At 41.1% G+C, this 23,988-nt stretch overlaps 2 protein-coding genes across 3 annotated transcripts in view; both read left to right on the forward strand.

Annotated features, from left to right (window-relative positions):
• Nucleotides 1–210: 210 nt before the first annotated feature.
• Nucleotides 211–6,530, forward strand: LOC139757292 (uncharacterized). Its single transcript, XM_071677661.1, has 2 exons — nt 211–393; nt 4,306–6,530. The coding sequence occupies exon 2, from the start codon at nt 5,405–5,407 to the stop codon at nt 6,047–6,049; it is 645 nt and encodes a 214-aa protein (XP_071533762.1). The 5' UTR covers nt 211–393; nt 4,306–5,404; the 3' UTR covers nt 6,050–6,530.
• Nucleotides 6,531–12,719: 6,189 nt separating this feature from the next.
• Nucleotides 12,720–23,988, forward strand: part of LOC139757299 (tyrosine-protein kinase Dnt-like) — a 144,259-nt gene continuing 132,990 nt past the window's right edge. Inside the window, exons 1-2 of one of the 2 annotated variants that reach the window (XM_071677672.1) lie at nt 12,720–12,964; nt 15,718–15,845. In XM_071677672.1, the coding sequence (XP_071533773.1) occupies nt 12,865–12,964; nt 15,718–15,845 (228 nt within the window). In that variant the 5' untranslated portion in view covers nt 12,720–12,864. Of the gene's footprint in view, nt 12,965–15,716; nt 15,846–23,988 lie in introns of those variants that run through there. The other variant, XM_071677673.1, reaches the window with a different exon arrangement.

Below are 23,988 nucleotides of genomic sequence, written 5' to 3' on the forward strand. Positions count from 1 at the left end.
GTGGGAACTAACTACTCTTTTACCACTACAACACAAATAGACGAGTGACGTCATTAGAGCACTCGAGCAGTGAAGAGAGAGGGGCGCCCGTCTCCTGCTCGCTCCACCTGCTACTTCAAGTGTCGCCAGCCAGGCCGGTGACGTCAAGTGGAGGAGGCCGGCTCATAGCCTTGCATGACGGTTACCTGCTATATAAAGGTTTGGTCCTCCACTCACAGACAGACTCCAGCAGCCACAGCTCGCCAACCATGAGCTCTGCTTATTATAACAAACCTTAGCGATATACAAGTTCCTAAACCTGCCACGGACCACATCTACCGGGGACATTCTCGTACTCCTCTATTGATGAGGTCGACTTGGTACTCACAACATATGTGGGAGGCAAGGCAAGAGGTAAGACCGTGTCTTATGGCGGCGCCAACAAACAAGTGTACAAAGTTTTCTCTGTTCGTTAACCCCGCTGATGGCAGGTTTATCTTGACCAGGCCTGATTATTCATTAAACCCATTGATGGAAGGTTTATCTTGACCAGGCCTGATTATTCATTAAACCCATTGATGGCAGGTTTATCTTGACCAGGCCTGATTATTCATTAAACCCATTGATGGCAGGTTTATCTTGATCAGGCCTGATTATTCATTAAACACGTTGATGGAAGGTTTATCTTGACCAGGCCTAAGATTGTTCGTTAAACCCGTTGATGGAAGGTTTATCTTGATCAGGCCTAATATTGTTCGTTAAACCCGTTGATGGAAGGTTTATCTTGATCAGGCCTAATATTGTTCGTTAAACCCGTTGATGGAAGGTTTATCTTGATCAGGCCTAATATTGTTCGTTAAACCCGTTGATGGAAGGTTTATCTTGATCAGGCCTAAGATTGTTCGTTAAACCCGTTGATGGAAGGTTTATCTTGATCAGGCCTAAGATTGTTCGTTAAACCCGTTGATGGAAGGTTTATCTTGATCCTGCCTAAGATTATTCATTAAACCTATTGCTGGAAGGTTTATCTTGATCAGGCCCAAGATCGTTCGTTAAACCCGTTGATGGAAGGTTTATCTTGATCAGGCCCAAGATCGTTCGTTAAACCCGTTGATGGAAGGTTTATCTTGATCAGGCCTAAGATTATTCATTAAACCCATTGATGGAAGGTTTATCTTGATCAGGCCCAAGATCGTTCGTTAAACCCGTTGATGGATGGTTTATCTTGATCAGGCCTAAGATTATTCATTAAACCCATTGATGGAAGGTTTATCTTGATCAGGCCTGTTCAATATGTGTCTCGATAGTCATGTCTGAAGATACTGGTATCTGTGGTATAGATGTACACCATGTGTGTATCGTGAGTCATATCTGAAGATACTGTTGCATGTGGTATAGATGTACACTGTGTACTGAGTCATGTCTGAAAATAATGGTGAATGTGGTATAAATGTACATTATGTGTGTATACTGAGTCATGTCTGAAGATACTGCTGTATGTGGTATAGATGTACACTATGTGTGCATGGTAAGTCGTGTCTGAAAATACTGGTGAATGTGGTATAGATGTACATTATGTGCGTATGGCTAGTCATGTCTGAAGATACTGGTATATGTGGTACAGATGTTCACCATGTGTGTATGGTATCATATCTGAACATACTGGTGCATGTGGTATACATGTACTCTATGTGTGTATGGTGAGTCATGTCTGAGGATACTGGTGTATGTGGTATAAATGCACAATAAGTATGTATATCGAGTCATGTCTGAAGGTACTGGTGTATGTGGTATGGATGTATACTATGTGTGTATGACGAGTCATGTATGAAGATAGTGGTGTATGTGGTGTAGGTGTTCACTATGTATGGTGAGTCATGTCTGATGATACTGGTGTATGTGGTATAGATGTACACTGTGTGTGTATAGAGAGTCAAGTCTGAAGATACTGCTGAATGTGGTGTAGATATACACTATGGGTGTGTAAGAAGTCATTCTGAAGATATTGGTACATGTGGTATAGATGTACAATGTGTGCATGGTGAGTCATGTCTGAAGATACTGGTGTATGTGGCATAGATGTTCACTATGTGTGTATCATGAGTCATATCTAAAGATACTGGTGCATGTGGTACAGATGTACAATATGTATGTGTGTGTGTGTGTGTGTGTGTGTGTGTGTGTGTGTGTGTGTGTGTGTGTGTGTGTGTGTGTGTGGTGTCTTGTGTCTGAAGATACTAGTGTATGTGGTATAGATGCACACAATGTGTGTATGGTGAGCCATATCTAAAAATAATGGTGCATATAGTATAGATGTACACTATGTGTGTATAACGAGTCATGTATAAGATACTAGTGTATGTGGTACAGATGTACACTATGTACGTATAGTCATATCTGAAGATACTGGTGTATGTGGCATAGATGTATACTAGTGAGTATGGTGTCATGTCTAAAGATACTGGTGAACGTGGTATATATGTACATTATGTGTGTATGGCGAGTCATGTCCAAAGATACTGATTTTTTTTTTTTTTGATTTGTCGCTGTCTCCCGCGTTTGCGAGGTAGCGCAAGGAAACAGACGAAAGAAATGGCCCAACCCACCCCCATACACATGTATATACATACGTCCACACACGCAAATATACATACCTACACAGCTTTCCATGGTTTACCCCAGACGCTTCACATGCCTTGATTCAATCCACTGACAGCACGTCAACCCCGGTATACCACATCGCTCCAATTCACTCTATTCCTTGCCCTCCTTTCACCCTCCTGCATGTTCAGGCCCCGATCACACAAAATCTTTTTCACTCCATCTTTCCACCTCCAATTTGGTCTCCCTCTCTTCCTCGTTCCCTCCACCTCCGACACATATATCCTCTTGGTTAATCTTTCCTCACTCATTCTCTCCATGTGCCCAAACCATTTCAAAACACCCTCTTCTGCTCTCTCAACCACGCTCTTTTTATTTCCACACATCTCTCTTACCCTCACGTTACTTACTCGATCAAACCACCTCACACCACACATTGTCCTCAAACATCTCATTTCCAGCACATCCATCCTCCTGCGCACAACTCTATCCATAGCCCACGCCTCGCAACCATACAACATTGTTGGAACCACTATTCCTTCAAACATACCCATTTTTGCTTTCCGAGATAATGTTCTCGACTTCAACACATTCTTCAAGGCTCCCAGAATTTTCGCCCCCTCCCCCACCCTATGATCCACTTCCGCTTCCATGGTTCCATCCGCTGCCAGATCCACTCCCAGATATCTAAAACACTTCACTTCCTCCAGTTTTTCTCCATTCAAACTCACCTCCCAATTGACTTGACCCTCAACCCTACTGTACCTAATAACCTTGCTCTTATTCACATTTACTCTTAACTTTCTTCTTTCACACACTTTACCAAACTCAGTCACCAGCTTCTGCAGTTTCTGACATGAATCAGCCACCAGCGCTGTATCATCAGCGAACAACAACTGACTCACTTCCCAAGCTCTCTCATCCCCAACAGACTTCATACTTGCCCCTCTTTCCAAAACTCTTGCATTCACCTCCCTAACAACCCCATCCATAAACAAATTAAACAACCATGGAGACATCACACACCCCTGCCGCAAACCTACATTCACTTTTTAACTTTCTAAAATGGGAAACAGAAAAAGATACTGATATATGTGATATAGATGTTCACCGTGTGTGTATGGTGAGTCATGTCTGAAGATACAGGTGTATGTGGTATAATGTACACAATGTAAGTATAATGAGTCATGTATGAAGATACTGGTGTATGTGGTATAGATGTACACTGTGTATGTATAGTGAATCGTATCTGAAGATACTGGTGTAAGTGGATTAGATGTTCACTATGCGTGTATGGTGAGGTCATGTCTGAAGAACCTGGTATATGTGGTATAGATGTACGCTGTGTGTATGGCGAGTCATGTCTGAAGATACTGGTGTATATGGTATAGATGTACATTATGTGTGTATGATGAGTCATGTCTGAAGATAGTGGTATATGTGGTACAGATGTTCGCTATGTGTGCATAACGAATCATGTGGCAGCAATTTCTAGGCAGGTGGCCTGAGGTGACAGTGTCAATTTTTTGGTGACTGACTGTTTACTTATGATGTTGGTGCCATGATGGCTGGTTAGGTCATGCAAGGACAACACTGCACTGGAGGAGTTAATATCCTGTGTTCAGTTACTACCACATGACTATAAATGTAATACAGAACAGTAACAGTATATTACGTAACATAAACATGACACTAATGTTGAACTTTTCCTCTTCGGTCACAAAGATGGTCATGTTGAAGATGTGGCCAGCCGTGTGTGTTCTGATGATGGTTGCCCCTGTCACCACTAACTGCCGCTCTCTACATTCACCCTTGCCATGCCCATCTGTACATGTACCTGCATCTGCTGTATCTGCACCTGTGGTACCTGCATCAACCATACTTACACCAGCTGTACCTGCATCTGCTGCACTTGCACCAGCTTTACCTGTACTTGCATCTGTTGTACCTCAACCATCCATGTGGGTCTTAGCTGAACCCTGGCAGTACGAGGAGAGCAGGAAGGTTGTTATGATTGGTGGCAGCATGAATGTACTGGGTGCCACCAATCATGGAAACAAAAGAGTACCGATCACCAATAGCAGAGGCAATAAGGGGGTACTGGCTGCCACCACAGAGAACCCCTGGGAAGATTTCTGCAAGGAGGCATGTGAGGAAGGCATAGCCGGCCCGGAGTGTGACTGTGCCGAGCATCCCATTGGTTAAGGTCAATTCACCTTACTACGTAGAGCCAGGCAACTGACCTGAACTAGTTATATCAAACATTATGACTCACTCATAAAGAGAAGAGTGACCTAAGATAGCTATGCCTATGACCTCACTCGGTCAGAACTGTGACCTGACCTAGCGTTGCCTACGTTTCCTACGAGCACTAGGGAAAGGGGTTCCCGGGACCACATCAGCCTTGCTTCAGTCCTCCAGCAGGACAGGCCACACCTACCTACCAGGGAACCCAGAAAACCTTAGCCCCACCTGGCTCAACAGGAAGCCTTGGAAGACCTGGCTTAACATGAAGACATGGCTTAACAGAAAGTTCTGGAAGAACTGGCTCAACAGGAAATCAAGGTATAACAGGTAGTCCTGGTTCCAAAAGAAGTCCTAATTCAACAAGAAGTCCCGACTTAACAGGAAGTTCTGGCTCAACAGGAAGCTTTGGCTTAAAAGGAAGAATTGGCTCAACAGGGATCCCAGGCTCAACAGAAAGACCTGTTTCAACAAGAAGTGATGGCTCAACGGGAAGATCTGGCTTAATAGTAAGCCCAGACTAGCAGGAAGACCTGGTTCAACAGCAAGACCTGGATCAACAAAATGTCTAGGCTCAATAATGAAACTTGGCTTAAAAGGAAGACCAGGCTCAACAGGAAGACTTGGTCACCAAAAAGTCCAGGCTCAACAAGAAGACCTGGATCAATTAAAGCCCAGGCTCAACAGGACGACCCAGACCAACAAGAAGTCCAGGCTATACAGGAAGACCCGGATCAACAAGAAGTCCAGGCTCAACAGGAAGACCAGGATCAACAAGACGTCCAGGCTCAACAAGAAGATCAGGATCAACAAGAAGTCCAGGCTATACAGGAAGATCAGGATCAACAAGACGTCCAGGCTCAACAGAAAGATCAGGATCAACAAGAAGTCCAGGCTATACAGGAAGACCTGGATCAACAAGAAGTCCTGGCTTAACAGGAATACCCGGATCAACAAGAAGTCCAGACTCAACGAGAAGACCTGGATCAACAAGAAGTCCAGGTTTAACAGCAAAACTTGGCTCAACAGGAAGACCCGGATCAACAAGAAGTCCAGGCTCAACAGGAAAACCTGGATCAACAAGAAGCCCAGGCTCAACAGCAAAACTTGGCTCAACAAGAAGACCAGGATCAACAAGACTCAACAGCAAAACTTACCTCAACAGGAAGACTTAGCTCAACAAGAAGCCAAGGCTCAAAAAGAAAACTTGGCTCACATGACCTGACGAAACAGGAAGCACCGACTCAACAGGATGACCTGGGTCAACAAGATGTCTTGGTTCAAAAGGAAACCCAAGCTCAACAGAAGGTACTGCTCAACGGGATGTCCTGCTCTTATGGACTTAACCTCAGTCCAAGAGCATGGAGAGAGAAGTTAGAGCCTGTGACATTTAGCTTCAAAGTCTCTAATTCCCTTTGAGAATTGCTAGCCCTCCCAGACCTGACCTCATTGCCTCTTATATACTTGGGCATCACAAGAAGGTCAGTCAAGCTGTAACCTATGCCTTTAGACAAACATGCTCACTTACTAGTGCTTTGACGTCTTCTACCAAGAATCTAACTCAGAGAGGCCACTGCTGCGTTTCCTTTGTTGGTAGCAGTCCTCCTTGTGGCCTTGAATCTTCACCTGCACTTCCAGAAACTCACTGCCCTCTATTACTTCATCTTAAGTATCCTATCCAATAAAATGCTGGTGTTGTAGTAAAATCTGATTTTGTGCTCCTTTTAATCATGTCACTCCAAAAACTCAACCAAGAATGCCAGAGCACCCACTAAAATGGAATCAAAAGTACACATAAAATCAAACATAACAATCATTGTATATAAGGGAGACAGTACATATATGAATAATGGAATAGATAAGTCAGACTTGAACGTAAGAAGTGGATAAAACAGGGATGCACAGGCTCCACTACACTCTTTAAATCAATTGCATATGAAATTATACAAGAATTGGAAAATTTAGGAAAAGGATTTGATCATAAATCTAAAAAAAAAAGAATCTTTACAGATGATGATTTGATATAGCCTAGTGGAGTTGATGAAGCAAGAAATGACTGATACTCTAAGTGGAGCGAGTGATGAATGTGGGTTAACTATAAATAAAGATAAGAGTAATACAAGCATATTCAATATGAAAGACCAACTAAAAGAATATTAGTCATAAAAGTTAATCAATATACCAAATATCCGGAAATCATAGTAAATAACTAGAAACTGTTGTAATATGCAATAAGACAAGCCTAGGCTACAAACAAAACACATGGAAAACTTAACATACCCTGACTGCTTAAAGCTGTAACATAATTCTAATAGGAAAACCTTTAGAAGTACATCACATTACCAACCATCTTTCTGGCTCACTAAGACTGACATAGCTTGTTTACAAAGAGTAGAAAATGGTGTTTATAGACAAATATCAAGAGTGCCGAAAGATGCACAAGAGGTCAGATTTAGACAAGAAATAGGTGCCTGAGCTATGGAATTAAGAATTATAGAAGGAAAGATAACATAATTACAGTAAATAATGAATGTAGGTGGGAGAGGACTACTTAGAAGAATGGCATAGGTAATTAGAGCAGAAAGAGAAAAATAGATGTATATGAGTGACAGAAAAGTACCATTAGGAAACAATAAGACATTGCAACAAGCTTCACAAAATGACAAGACAATTAAAAGCAAACGTACAAAATTGGACTCACCAGCGAATGGAGCCATTGAAGCGGAAACAAGTCACACGGTGGGGTAGGGGGTGAAGGTTCTGGGAGCGATGAAGTGGAAGGAGTGAACGCTATCTCGTAGAGCAAAAATAGGTATGTTTAAAGGAACCGTAGTCCCAGCAATACTATACGGTTGCAAGGCTTGGGCTATAGACAGGGATGTACGAAGGAGGGTGGATATGCTGGAAATGAGATGTTTGAGGAAAATATGGAGTGTGAGGTGGTTTGATCGAGTAAGTAATGAAAAGGTAAGAGAGATGTGTGGAAATAAAAAGAGTGTGGTTGAGAGAGCAGAAAAGGGGTGTGTTGAAATGGTTTGGACATATGGAGAGAATGAGTAAAGAAAGATTGACAAAGAGGATATATGTGTCAGACACTGAGGGAAAAAGAGAAGTGGGAGACCAAATTGGAGGTGGAGAAATGGAGTGAAAAAGATTTTGAGCGATTGGGGCCTGAACATACAAGAGGGTGAGAGGCATGCAAGGAATAGAGTGAACTGGAACAACGTGGTATACCAGGGTCGACGCGTTGTCAATGGATTGAAACAGGGCATGTGAAACATCATGGAAAGGTCCGTGAGGCCTAAATGTGGATAGAAAGCTGTGGTTTTGGGACATTACACATGACAGCTAGAGACTGAGTGTGAATGAGCATGGCCTTTTTTGTCTGTTTTCCTGGTGCTACCTTACTGAAACAGGGGTAGCGATGCTGTTTCCTGTGGGGCAGGGTAGCACCGGGAATGGAAGGAAAGCAGGTATGAATATGTACATATGTATGTATGTATAAGTCTGTGTATGTGTATGTATTTGTGTATATTTTGATATTTATCACCATTATACTTGATCGCTGTTTCCTGCATCTGCGAGGTAGCGCCAGGAAACAGATGAAGAATAGCCCACCCACCCACATACACATAAATATATAAACATAAATGCCCATACATGTACATATACATACATTTACATAACATACACAGACATATACGCAAGTACATAATCATACTTACTTTCCTTCATACATTCCCAGTGCTACCCTGTCCCAAAGGAAATAGCATCGCTACCCCCTGCTTCAGTGAGGCAGTGCCAGGAAAACAGACAAAAATGGCCACATTCACTCACACTCAGTCTCTAGATGTCATGTGTAATGCACCGAAACCACAGCTCCCTATCCACATCACCTTTATCCCCTTTACCTTTGTACAATGGCACTATGTATGCATTCCACCAATCCTCTGGCACTTCAACATAATCCATATACACATTGATCCTTACCAACCAATGAACAACACAGTCATCCCCTTTCCGAATAAATTCAACTGCAATACCATCCAAACCCGCCATCTTGCCATACTTCATCTTCCGCAAAGCCCTCACTACCTCTTCTCTCTTAACCAAACCATTCTCCCTGACCCTTTCACTTCACACACTACCCTGACCAAAACACCCTACATCTGCAAATCTATCATCAAACACATTCCACTAACTTTCAAAATACTCACTCCATCTCCTTATATCTTCATCACTACCCATTTTTACTTCCCCACTTGCCTCCTTCATCAATGTTCTCATTTGTTCTCTTGTCTTATGCACATTATTTACTTCCTTTCAAGACATCTTTTTTCATACATATTCACCATTTCCCACGTTAGTGAGGTAGCATTAAGAACAAAAGACTGAGCCAAAGAGGGAAAATACTCACTTAGTCCCCTTCTCTGTTCCTTCTTCTGTTAAAGTAAAAACTGGAGGGGAGGATTTGCAGCCCCCAGCCCCCTCCCCTTTCAGTCGCCTTTTATGACACGCAGTGAATATGTGGGAAGTATTCTTTATTCCCTATCCCCAGGGATAAAAACATCTTTTTATTTCCCTAAAGTTTAATGAAACGTTCTCACCCCAACTCCCATTTGCCCTCCTTTTCAACCCTTGCACCTTTCTCTTGACATGCCACTTTCTATTATACAACTCAAAGTCATTTGCACTCCTTCCTTGCAAGTATCATCCCAACGCTTCTCTTTTCCCTTTTACTAACAACTTTACCTCATCCCAACACTCACTACCCTTTCTAATCTGCCCACCTTCCACCTTTCTCACACCACATGCATCTTTTGCACTTGCCATCACTGCTTCCCTAAACACATCCCATTCCTCACCCACTCTCCTCACGTCATTTGCTCTCACCTTTTGCCATTCCACACTCATTCACTCCTGGTACTTCCTCACACAAGTCTCCTTTCCAAGCTCACTGATTCTTACCAATCTCTTCCCAATATTCTCTCTTTTTAAAAACCTACAAATCTTCACCTTCACCTCCACAAGATAGAGATCAGACATCCCTCCAGCTGCTCTTCTCAGCACATTAACATTCAGAAGTCTCTTTTACACACCTATCAATTAGCACATAATCCAATAATGCCCTTTGACCATCTCTCCTACTCATATATGTATACTTATGTATGATTCTCATCTCAAACCAAGTATTCCCAATCACCAGTCTTTTTTCAGCACACAAATCCACAAGCTCTTCACCATTTCCATTCTCAACACTGGATAAGCTATGTACACCATTTATACCCTCAACTGCCACATCATCCACCTTTGCACTTAAATCACCCATCATTAAGACCCAATCTCGTGCATCAAAGCTGTTGAGACACTCACTCAGCTGCTCCCAAAACGCTTATCTCTCATGATCTTTCTTCTCATGACCAGGTGCATAAGCACCAATTATCTCCCATCTCTCCCTCTATCCACTTTCAGTTTTACCCACATCAATCTAGAATTAACCTTTTTGCACTATCACACACTCCCACAACTCCTGCTTCAGGAGTACTGCTTATCTTTCCTTAACTCTTGTCCTCTTACCAACCCACTCTTCCCCTTTACTCTTGAGCTTCATTTCACTCACAGCCAGAACATCCAGGCTTCTTTCCACAAACATACTACCTATCTCTCCTTTCTTGGTTACATCCACACACATTCAGACACCCCAATCTGAGCTTCCGAGAAGGATGAGCACTCCCTGCTCAACTCCTGTTTCCCCTTTTAGAAATTGAAATACAAGGAGGGGAGAGTTTCAAGTTCCCCGCTCCCGCCCCCTTCAGTCGCCTTATACAACAGTGGGAAACACGTGGGAAGTATTCTTTCTCCCCTATCCACACTTAAGACAGAGATAGAGATTTTTTTCAGAGATTTGGGCAGCCAAAAGAACTCTTATAATCAACATATATAATGAAGCATACATTACAGTTACAATATGAGGAATCACAAAAACAGTCTAGCACTAATGTTTCACCTTTTGAGCTCTTTTTGTAGTTCAAATAAACCAGAGATGTTCACACAACTGGATTTATCACCTATAAGGCCCACAGGATTACAAGACTGAGTTCCTATCTGCCGGAAGAAAGTCCCCCTTTCTGTCAAAAGATATGCCCCCTATCTGCCAAAAGACAGGGCTCCTATCAGTCAGATGTGGTCCCCCTATGTGCCCAAAGCCAGACCCTTTGTCTACCAGAAGACTCGAACCCTATCTACCAAATGACAGGGCTCCCTATTTGCTGAAAGACGGGATCCCATCTATGAGCAGATGGGGCACCTATATGCCAGAAGACAGAACTTATACCTGACAAAAACAGAACCTCTGTTGTCAGAAAACAGGATTCTTATCTGTCAGGGCCCCTTTATCTGCTGGAGGGAACGACTATTATCTGCCAGAAGACAGGTCCCCTACACGTCAGAAGTTACCCCTATCTGACAGAAGACTGATGCCCTTTCTTTTTTTTTTTTTTTTTTTTTTTTTTTTTAGAAGATAGGGCCCCTAACTGGAAGGACACAGGCTACTTATCTGCCAGAAGATGGGTCACCTACCCCTATTTGCCAAAAGATGGGACCGCTGCTGTTATCTACTAGAAGACGGGGCACCTATCTGCTAAGAGAAAGGTCACCTACTCCTATCTCCCACAAGACGGGACTGCTGCTCTGACGCTGTATGGTGTACATAACCATCTGTACCACAGGCCAATTTAATATCATATAGTGATGTACATTCTCCACAACTGTTCTTGAATCTTCTAAACACAATAATGACTTTGCAAAAAAATCAACATCCAAAGCTAATGGTAATACACAATGACACCATCCCTTGACGACAAGTATTGAAACTTCAGTAAACACACTTATTGTAGGCGAACTGTCAGTAGAGGCTGAAGTGGTAAACTCTTCCAACACTTCGGTTTTCATTAATTCTGTTGATTTCCAGAGGCGTTTCCCTACTCTTACTTCATATTTTCTAGGATCATCATTGCCTCTCCCCCTTAATATCATTATGGATTGTCATAAAGTTTAATGCTCTGACTCATGCTACCATAGGCTTTATAACATACATTAAATGCAAGGAATTAAACGTCATGCCTTTTTTGTAATTAAGTTATTCTGAGGGTGCTCCTATTCATTACCCCCCCCCCCCCCCCGGAAAGCTGGCCTAATTTAACCAAACCAAACCAAGTATAACCTGGTTCAGCCCTTGACATATCACCAATCTCATTTAGAGAGACATATATCTTACTTTTATGTCAATCGATATCGCTGTATCTTTTGTCTAGTGAACTGTACTTTACATTAGTGTATGTAGGTATGTATTTAACTACGCAAGCAAACCCAGACAGTTTGTGTTAGTTATTCCTCAAATCTGTTTCAAGTCAGTTTCAGTGGCGGAGGGGGGGGAGTAGGCACTTCAACTACAATTAGGATTCAGATATATATTATCAAAAAGAAACAATAGAAGTCGTTATATGAAACTCCATGTGAATAAGGCATATAATGAAAATAACAGTTAAATCGCCAGTGAACCATCTTGTAGATAAGGTTCTTGTAATGTAAAGTTGATAATCCTTAGTAAAAAACTTTTGAGTGAAGTGCTTTTATAGAAAACGAGCAACAGTCGAAGAAAAAGAAAACGTTAAATTCTTGATTGTTTACAACATTGTGTTTGAAGCCCTGTCTGACTTCAGCTTAGTTTTCAAGGTATCATTCAAACAAGAATAAAGACAGATTTTTCTACCAAAATACTTACTAAAATTATGATAAGATTAAGATTTTTTCTAAAAAACAGTTATATATCTATAAGTTGCATATCATGTATCACAGAAAAAAAAATTACTTTGGGAAATATCGGAATAAGGGATGTAAATAATGATGGCGTCGGGTGAACGACAAGGCGTTCCTGTTGCCTTGAGAACTTTGTTGTGATAGCGGGAGCCATTACATGTGTGGGGTTCGGTGGCTGGACGTGGTGGTCCTGGGTATCAGCTTAACCCATGAATGTGAACAATGAGGTTGTGGTTCCTGCTGGTGGTAATGGCGGTGGTCGACATGTGTCAACCTTCACTCGATCTGTACGTCGACTCTCAGGACGTGAAGCAGTTGCTCGGTTAGTGCAGACTTGTACTGTGAATGTGTTGATTCACTGGGTAGGTCTACTGATTAGTTTTGTTAAAATGAGCTGGTTGAATAAAATGATATAAACTGAAAAGATTCGTTGTTTAAAGAAAAATATATTGTTCCGACAAGGTTTGCTTATCACTACCGCCCTTCTGTTTGTAGGGATGGTTGCTGCAGGATAGCTTGTGGTACTGGCTCAATTTGTACCCACTCCTCCCCTGAGTGCTTGATAAATGGTTCAGTATTTGCTGTGAAATTATTTACATGCTGAAACTCAATATGGGCAGTTTATTCCATTCCTGCATTATTCTCCAGAAGTATTTTCTGACATGTAATTTTGGTCCCTTTTGTAGAACATGTATCAGTGCCGTATTAATGTCCAATTGTGGAATTCCAAAATGTTTGTTAAGGCCCCCTTATCCATATACAATCATTTATACTTTTATACGTCTGCACACCATTGGCATCTCATCTCAAGTTCCTTTTAAACTTTCCTTACAACTACAGTATTTTTTCTGGATTCTTTTAACATTCTTGTCAGCAACCTTTGCATATTTCTTTAAAGTTTTCATTCCCTTTTAAGGATGCCATGTATGTACAAAGCATTTCGTATGTGGATGAAAGAACTGTAGTTTGTTGAGACATGCTAAGTTAAATCTAATTATATCTTTGAACAGTTTGATAATGTTGCCTGCCTCTTGCCTTATTTTTACTAGTATTGTTATTAATAGGAAAAAAAGATTTGTAGATTGTGACCCCAAAGTCAGTTTCCCTGTCAGCTCTTGAGATTTCACTCCCATATTACATGTGTATTTTTATTGTTCCCATGCTCTGTGAACATGCTTCTCCTTTTCCATGTTAAAGAACATCATCCAATCTTGTGACTGTAGGTATAGTTTGTTTACGTCGTGTTGTAAGGGATTTATATAATTAAATCTTACTTGATCACATTGGTTGGCAGGTTGTAAACACAGATGTGATGAAATAGACAAGCCTCAGAACAGTTGGATGTAACAAGTGATGTTCCACAGGGATCAATCTTGGAACTGGTTCTCCTCATTTATGTTATTGATACTAATAATGGGCTGCTTTGTAAGGTATCAAAGTTCACAGATGCTACTAAGTTGGGAAGTTAATCCTCAAATGAAAGTGAGCATTTCTAGCTTCAGACTGATGTAGACAAGCTCTGATGTTCAAAGTTCTACATATCAGTAGTAAAAGTGAAAAGATTTGTTGCTACAAAATGTAAATGGAGAAAAAGAATTGGGTAAAATAATCTCTAGTGACCTAAAGCCATGTATGCAGTAAAAAAAAGCTGAGCAAATTTCTTTGATTCATAGGTAGGGCTATAGAATTTAAGTCTAGGGAAGTTATCCTCATTCTATACAAGTCATTGGTATGGCCCTATCTTAAATACTATGTTCGCTTTCGGTCACCTTACATGAAAAGAGACAATTACTGAATGGTGAGAGTACAGAGGAAAACTACCATAATGATTCCCTGAATGAGAAGCAAATCCTATGAGAGCAGACCAAATGACTTTAATTTACTTAGAAAAAGGTTAAAAGGTGTTTAGATACTGGTAATAAAGTTTACCATCGTTATAATATTTGCTGTAACAAGCCTCTTAATGATGGATTGTCTGAATGCACTTGAAGTACTGGATACAGATTTTTGGGCAAATGCTGTACCATGAGTGACGCAAGGTACTTTTCCTTCAATAGAGTTGTTAAATATGGAGTGATTTATCAGTTAGAGGAGTTAAAAGCAGCAACATAGACATTGAAGAACAGTTTTTTGTAAATATTTTCACTTCAGTTCCATGAATGACCATTATTTGTTCCTCCTTAGTTCCAGGAAAAGTTTATAGGCTTTTCTCTTTGAATGATTTGCATGTCTTTTTACTCTTACCACACTAATCTGTGAGTGTCTTGTCTTTACCACTATCACAAACACCCTATTTAGGATCCAATGGTCTGTTGGTATTTGAATTTCTTTTTATACCTATCTGAACATTTAAATAGATTTCCGACAATCATCGAATTCATTTATATATATCACAAACAGAGGTTGTCCTTAGACCAAATCTTGTAGGACACCACTTGCTGACTTTTTTCCTCTTTTCACCGCACTGCTTACTATTTTTCAACCACACCTGTCACCCGGACCTTGAGCCTTTACTTTTATCATCGGACTTGCTTCTGGTACTGTATCAAAGGGAGTGAAGAAGTCCAGATGTATTATAGTTACAGGTTATCATTCATCAGTGTGGTTTGTCACCTTTTCCAAAAAAAATCAAAAGATTTGTAAGGCATGATCTTCCATGTAAGAATCATGTTGACTGCCTTTTATAAGCTTGTATATCTGAAGATGTTTCATTTTTGAATCCCTAATGACTGACTTGATAGTTACACTAACTGCGAAAGTTGAATTAACAGGTCTATAGTTACTTGACAGTCTGATATGTTAGAACATTTCTTTGATATTTTTTCATACAGTTTCACCATTTCACTTTTTGAGGTGGATGCTTTATGAATGACATTTCTATTGTTTACCTTGACATCTTCATATACCCTGATTTAGTTCATTGACAGCATGTTGCTCCTGGATACCTCATTGACCCAATTCATTCTGTTCACTGCACAACCCATACTCTCAACTGATTTTCTATGGAAAACTTATAGAGATGTTTTTATATATATCATGCATTTTTATTCATATGGTAAATTCTTTTTTTTACAGGTGTGACATCTCAGCTGTGGTACGTCCACAATGGAACTGTGAATAAATATGCTTTGGGCTATGTTGTGGTTGTGCCACCCCAAGTTGATTCCCTTACATTCCACTGGCAGGCCTTAGAAGGAAAAACAGTAAGAAATGCTTCTCGTATATTTTTTCCCCTTGATGGCAGCATTTTTTTTACTTTTTATTTCTTATACATAATTCATTTATATGTTCTTTCATTAGTTAGTGTGTGTATTGGGGGCCCCATATAACAACACATCATAAAGCAGCATTTTGCATTAGCAGGATTTTAGAGTCAGGGTTTAAACTCTTAGAATGACACTTATGCCTTGTAGTAATGTTAGATTTGAAAAAGAAAGTATGTTTGTGATTACCTATGCACTGAATTCCAGCTGCAGGAATCCCTTCTATCCTTATGAGGCTCCTTCATTGCTCTGGAAGCTGGCCACTTTTACTGGTCAGGACCACATGTCATAAAGTGTTGTGATGTCGCGTATGCATATGTGTGCAGAGAGTGCAGTTGAGTAGTAAGTGCTCAGTTTTTTTTGTCGTAGGCATGAAGGGTGTAGGATATGTTGAAATATTGTTTGTAGTGTTTTAGTGATGGTTGATTTCCAGATTATAAGTGGAAGAATAGGACATGTATGTCTGGGGAGGGTAGTTTCTGTTGGATGTATCATATATACTTGTCTGTAAGTCTACCTCGTGTATAGGTCGACCCTTGATTTTTGGCCAAGAAATCATTTATTTATGATATACCTTGTGTATAGGATGACCTAAGTTTTTGAGGGTAATGGAACAACAAATTAGGGTAATAAAGAACCATATTTTATGGCATCTAAAACTCATTTCAGAAAATCCTCACTCATAACTCTACATCCTATAAACTGAGATTCACTGAGCCTGAAATACCGAGTGCCGAAGGCATATTGTTTACCATCGATCAGTATGGCACTTTGTCCAGAAATGCGGATAATTTCAGCAAAAATATTATATATTTCCATTCAAGTATTTATTCAAGTCAATTAGGATAGAATTTTATTGTAATACAACAGTTTTTTAACGTAGAATAATTTGAAAAAGCAATTACTGTAACATCTTTTAAACAGTGAAAGAAAGCAAGTCGTTGTTTTTGCTATGATTCAGTCCCACTTTCCACTGTAATATGTATGTCATTTCAGAAAAAGAATATTATATCGAGCACAGTATAAATAGATTATCATTGTAATATAACAGTACTTTGACTGAAATGTATCAAAAAAACTCTTGTAACATATCTTGAACATCGGAAGGTTACGTAAAGTCTTGTGTTTTCTTCACGTATTTTATCCTATTTTACATCATCCCTGGGGATAGGGGAGAAAGAAGACTTCCCACGCATTCCCTGCGTGTCGTAGAAGGCGACTAAAAGGGAAGGGAGCGGGGGGCTGGAAATCCTCCCCTTTCTTGTTTTTTTTAATTTTCCAAAAGAAGGAACAGAAGGGGGCCAGGTGAGGATATTCCCTCAAAGGCCCAGTCCTCTGTTCTTAATGCTACCTCGCTAACGCGGGAAAATGGCGAATAGTATGAAAAAAAAAAAAAATATATATATATTATCCCTGGGGATAGGGGAGAAAGAATACTTCCCACGTATTCCTGCGTGTCGTAGAAGGCGACTAAAAGGGAAGGGAGCGGGGGGCTGGAAATCCTCCCCTTTCTTGTTTTTTTTAATTTTCCAAAAGAAGGAACAGAGAAGGGGGCCAGGTGAGGATATTCCCTCAAAGGCCCAGTCCTCTGTTCTTAACGCTACCTCGCTAACGCGGGAAAATGGCGAATAGTATGAAAAAAAAAAATATATATATATATTTTATATATATATATTTGCGTGTGTGGCGTGTGTGTGTGCATGTGTGTGGGGGTGGGTTGGGCCATTTCTTTCGTCTGTTTCCTTGCGCTACCTCGCAAACGCGGGATACAGCGACAAAGCAAAAAAAGTGTATATATATATATATCCCTGGGGATAGGGGAGAAAGAATACTTCCCACGTATTCCCTGCGTGTCGTAGAAGGCGACTAAAAGGGAAGGGAGCGGGGGGCTGGAAATCCTCCCCTTTCTTGTTTTTTTTAATTTTCCAAAAGAAGGAACAGGGAAGAGGTCCAGGTGAGGATATTCCCTCAAAGGCCCAGTCCTCTGTTCTTAACGCTACCTCGCTAACGCGGGAAAATGGCGAATAGTATGAAAAAAAAAAAAAAACTTTTCACTGCTTCTAACAACTTGCCTCCCACACCATACATTCTTAATACCTTCCACAGAGCATCTCTATCAACTCTATCATATGCCTTCTCCAGATCCATAAATGCTATATAATATATATATAATAATAAAAAATAAAAAAAAAAAAAAACATAAACAAATCCCCTCCCATTATACACACAATGCACACAATTCAACCGGTCTGCCCTACTCACCCCCATTGCCATCCCGCCACACACGGCATAACATCCCCCTTCCACCTCCTGTGCCGGGAGGAGGCAGCGCAGGAAAGACAACAAAGGCCCCATCCCGCTCACACTCAGTCTCCAGCTGTCCCATGCAATAATGCCCGAAAACCACAGCTCCCTTTCCACATCCAGGCCCCACGGAACTTTCCATGGTTTACCCCAGACGCTTCACATGCCCTGATTCAATCCATTGACAGCACATCGACCCCGGTATACCACATTGATCCAATTCACTCTGTTCCTTGCCCGCCTTTCACCCTCCTGCATGTTCAGGCCCCGATCACTCAAAATCTTTTTCACTCCATCTTTCCACCTCCAATTTGAGAAACATCATAAGCCAATATTCCAGTTTCATGATAAGAGAAGAAGTGGACCAGGCAGTATGATACAGTAGTTAAATTGATGAAAACTACTATTGACGTTTGTGTAAATAAATTAAACATTTCCCTTTTCCATAGCCAGAGGTTGAACCGTTATGTGACATTCATTTCATTTCCAGCTAGAAGTTTCAGTTTTCTAAATTATTTCTTACATTTTTCATATATATATATATATATATATATATACATATATATGAAAAATATATATATATATATATTTATATATTTATATATATATATTTTTTTTTTTTTTTTTTTAATTTTCCAAAAGAAGGAACAGAGGGGGCCAGATGAGGATATTCCAAAAAAGGCCCAGTCCTCTGTTCTTAACGCTACCTCGCTAACGCGGGAAATGGCGAATAGTTTAAAAGAAAAAAAAAGATATATATATATGTATATATATATATATATATATATATATATATATATATATATATATATTCTTTTCTTTCAAACTATTCGCCATTTCCCGCATCAGCGAGGTAGCGTTAAGAACAGAGGACTGGGCCTTTGAGGGAATACCCTCACCTGGCCCAATTCTCTGTTCCTTCTTTTGAAAAAAAAAAAAAAAAAAAAAAAAAAAAAACGAGAGGGGAGGATTTCCAGCCCCCCGCTCCCTCCCCTTTTAGTCGCCTTCTACGACACGCAGGGAATACGTGGGAAGTATTCTTAATCCCCTATCCCCAGGGATAATATATATATATATATATATATTATATATATATATATATATGGATTTGTATGTAGCATTTATGGATCTGGAGAAGGCATATGATAGAGTTGATAGAGATGCTCTGTGGAAGGTATTAAGAATATATGGTGTGGGAGGCAAGTTGTTAGAAGCAGTGAAAAGTTTTTATAGAGGATGTAAGGCATGTGTACGTGTAGGAAGAGAGGAAAGTGATTGGTTCTCAGTGAATGTAGGTTTGCGGCAGGGGTGTGTGATGTCTCCATGGTTGTTTAATTTGTTTATGGATGGGGTTGTTAGGGAGGTGAATGCAAGAGTTTTGGAAAGAGGGGCAAGTATGAAGTCTGTTGTGGATGAGAGAGCTTGGGAAGTGAGTCAGTTGTTGTTCGCTGATGATACAGCGCTGGTGGCTGATTCATGTGAGAAACTGCAGAAGCTGGTGACTGAGTTTGGTAAAGTGTGTGAAAGAAGAAAGTTAAGAGTAAATGTGAATAAGAGCAAGGTTATTAGGTACAGTAGGGTTGAGGGTTAAGTCAATTGGGAGGTAAGTTTGAATGGAGCAAAACTGGAAGAAGTAAAGTGTTTTAGATATCTGGGAGTGGATCTGGCAGCGGATGGAACCATGGAAGCGGAAGTGGATCATAGGGTGGGGGAGGGGGCGAAAATTCTGGGAGCCTTGAAGAATGTATGGAAGTCGAGAACATTATCTCGGAAAGCAAAAATGGGTATGTTTGAAGGAATAGTGGTTCCAACAATGTTGTATGGTTGCGAGGCGTGGGCTATGGATAGAGTTGTGCGCAGGAGGATGGATGTGCTGGAAATGAGATGTTTGAGGACAATGTGTGGTGTGAGGTGGTTTGATCGAGTAAGTAACGTAAGGGTAAGAGAGATGTGTGGAAATAAAAAGAGCGTGGTTGAGAGAGCAGAAGAGGGTGTTTTGAAATGGTTTGGGCACATGGAGAGAATGAGTGAGGAAAGATTGACCAAGAGGATATATGTGTCGGAGGTGGAGGGAACGAGGAGAAGTGGGAGACCAAATTAGTGGAGGAAAGATGGAGTGAAAAAGATTTTGTGTGATCGGGGCCTGAACATGCAGGAGGGTGAAAGGAGGGCAAGGAATAGAGTGAATTGGATCGATGTGGTATACCGGGGTTGACGTGCTGTCAGTGGATTGAATCAGGGCATGTGAAGCGTCTGGGGTGAACCATGGAAAGCTGTGTAGGTATATATATTTGCGTGTGTGGACGTATGTATATACATGTGTTTGGGGGTGGGTTGGGCCATTTCTTTCGTCTGTTTCCTTGCGCTACCTCGCAAACGCGGGATACAGCGACAAAGCAAAAAAAAATAAAAAATATATGTACACACAGACATATATATTTATAAACATACATATTCATGTGTGAGGTGGTTTGATCGAGTAAGTAATGTAAGGGTAAGAGAGATGTGTGGAAATAAAAAGAGCGTTTTTGAGAGAGCAGAAGAGGGTGTTTTGAAATGGTTTAGGCACATGGAGAGAATGAGTGAGGAAAGATTGACCAAGAGGATATATGTGTCGGAGGTGGAGGGAACGAGGAGAAGTGGGAGACCAAATTGGAGGTGGAAAGATGGAATGAAAAAGATTTTGAGTGATCGGGGCCTGAACATGCAGGAGGGTGAAAGGCGGGCAAGGAATAGAGTGAATTGGATCGATGTGGTATACTGGGGTTGACGTGCTGTCAGTGGATTGAATCAGGGCATGTGAAGCATCTGGGGTAAACTTTGGAAAGCTGTGTGGGTCCTGGATGTGGAAAGGGAGCTGTGGTTTTGGGCATTATTGCATGACAGCTGGAGACTGAGTGTGAACGAATGAGGCCTTTGTTGTCCTTTCCTAGCGCTACCCCGCACACATTAGGGGGGAGGGGGATGGTATTCCATGTGTGGTGAGGTGGCGATGGGGATGAATAAAGGCAGACAGTGTGAATTGTGTTCATCAGTATATATGTATGTGTCTGTGTAGATGTATAGGTATGTATATTTGCGTGTGTGGACGTGTGTGTATATACATGTGTATGGGGGTGGGTTGGGCCATTTCTTTCGTCTGTTTCCTTGCGCTACCTCGCAAATGCGGGAGACAGCGACAAAGCAAAATAAATAAATAAATAAATATATATATATATATATATATTATCCCTGGGGATAGGGGAGAAAGAATACTTCCCACGTATTCCCTGCGTGTCGTAGAAGGCGACTAAAAGGGGAGGGAGCGGGTGGCTGGAAATCCTCCCCTTTCTTGTTTTTTTTAATTTTCCAAAAGAAGGAACAGAGAAGGGGGTCAGGTGAGGATATTCTCTCTAAGGCCCAGTTCTCTGTTCTTAATGCTACCTCGCTAACGCGGGAAATGGCAAATAGTATGAAAAAAAAAAAAAAATATATATATATATACCTACACAGCTTTCCATGGTTTACCCCAGACGCTTCACATGCCCTGATTCAATCTACTGACAGCACGTCAACCCCGGAATACCACATCGATCCAATTCACTCTATTCCTTGTCCTCCTTTCACCCTCCTGCATGTTCAGGCCCCGATCACACAAAATCTTTTTCACTCCATCTTTCCACCTCCAACTTGGTCTCCCACTTCTCCTCGTTCCCTCCACCTCCGACACGTATATCCTCTTGGTCAATCTTTCCTCACTCATTCTCTCCATGTGCCCAAACCATTTCAAAACACCCTCTTCTGCTCTCTCAACCTCGCTCTTTTTATTTCCACACATCTCTCTTACCCTTACGTTACTTACTCGATCAAACCACCTCACGCCATACATTGTCCTCAAACATCTCATTTCCAGCACATCCATCCTCCTGCGCACAACTCTATCCATAGCCCACGCCTCGCAACCATACAACATTGTTGGAACCACCATTTCTTCAAACTTAGCCATTTTTGCTTTCCGAGATAATGTTCTCGACTTCCACACATTCTTCAAGGCTCCCAGGATTTTCGCCCCCTCCCCCACCCTATGATCTACTTCCGCTTCCCTGTTCCATCCGCTGCCAGATCCACTCCCAGATATCTAAAACACTTTACTTCCTCCAGTTTTTCTCCATTCAAACTTACCTCCCAATTGACTTTACCCTCAACCCTACTGTACCTAATTACCTTGCTCTTATTCACATTTACTCTTAACTTTCTCCTTTCACACACTTTACCAAACTCAGTCACCTGCTTCTGCAGTTTCTCACATGAATCAGCCACCAGCGCTGTATCATCAGCGAACAACAACTGACTCGCTTCCCAAGTTCTCTCATCCCCAACAGCCTTCATACTTGCCCCTCTTTCCAAAACTCTTGCATTTACCTCCCTCACAACCCCATCCATAAACAAATTAAACAACCATGGAGACATCACACACCCCTGCCGCAAACCTACATTCACTGAGAACCAATCACTTTCCTCTCTTCCTACACGTACACATGCCTTACATCCTCGATAAAAACTTTTCACTGCTTCTAACAACTTGCCTCCCACACCATATATTCTTAATACCTTCCACAGAGCATCTCTATCAACTCTATCATATGCCTTCTCCAGATCCATAAATCCTACATACAAATCCATTTGCTTTTCCAAGTATTTCTCACATACATTCTTCAAAGCAAACACCTGATCCACACATCCTCTACCACTTCTGAAACCACACTGCTCTTCCCCAATCTGATGCTCTGTACATGCCTTCACCCTCTCAATCAATACCCTCCCATATAATTTACCAGGAATACTCAACAAACTTATACCTCTGTAATTTGAGCACTCACTCTTATCCCCTTTGCCTTTGTACAATGGCACTATGCACGCATTCCGCCAATCCTCAGGCACCTCACCATGAGTCATACATACATTAAATAACCTTACCAACCAGTCAATAATACAGTCACCCCCTTTTTTAATAAATTCCTCTGCAATACCATCCAAACCTGCTGCCTTGCTGGCTTTCATCTTCCACAAAGCTTTTACTACCTCTTCTCTGTTTACCAAATCATTTTCCCTAACCCTCTCACTTTGCACACCACCTCGACCAAAACACCCTATATCTGCCACTCTATCATCAAACACATTCAACAAACCTTCAAAATACTCACTCCATCTCCTTCTCACATCACCACTACTTGTTATCACCTCCCCATTTGCTCCCCTTCACTGAAGTTCCCATTTGCCCCCTTGTCTTACACACTTTATTTACCTCCTTCCAGAACATCTATTTATTCTCCCTAAAATTTAATGATACTCTCTCACCCCAACTCTCATTTGCCCTCTTTTTCACCTCTTGCACCTTTCTCTTGACCTCCTGTCTCTTTCTTTTATACATCTCCCACTCAATTGCATTTTTTCCCTGCAAAAATCGTCCAAATGCCTCTCTCTTCTCTTTCACTAATAATCTTACTTACTCATCCCACCACTCACTACCCTTTCTAATCAACCCACCTCCCACTCTTCTCACGCCACAAGCATCTTTTGCGCAATCCATCACTGATTCCCTAAATACATCCCATTCCTCCCCCACTCCCCTTACTTCCATTGTTCTCACCTTTTTCCATTCTGTACTCAGTCTCTCCTGGTACTTCCTCACACAATGTATATATATATATATATATATATATATATATATATATATATATATATATATATATATATATATTGAAGCAGGGCATGTGAAGCATCTGGGGTAAACCATGGA

This window comes from Panulirus ornatus, chromosome 25 (assembly GCF_036320965.1).
Source record: "Panulirus ornatus isolate Po-2019 chromosome 25, ASM3632096v1, whole genome shotgun sequence".
Taxonomy (NCBI): Eukaryota; Metazoa; Arthropoda; class Malacostraca; order Decapoda; family Palinuridae; genus Panulirus; species Panulirus ornatus.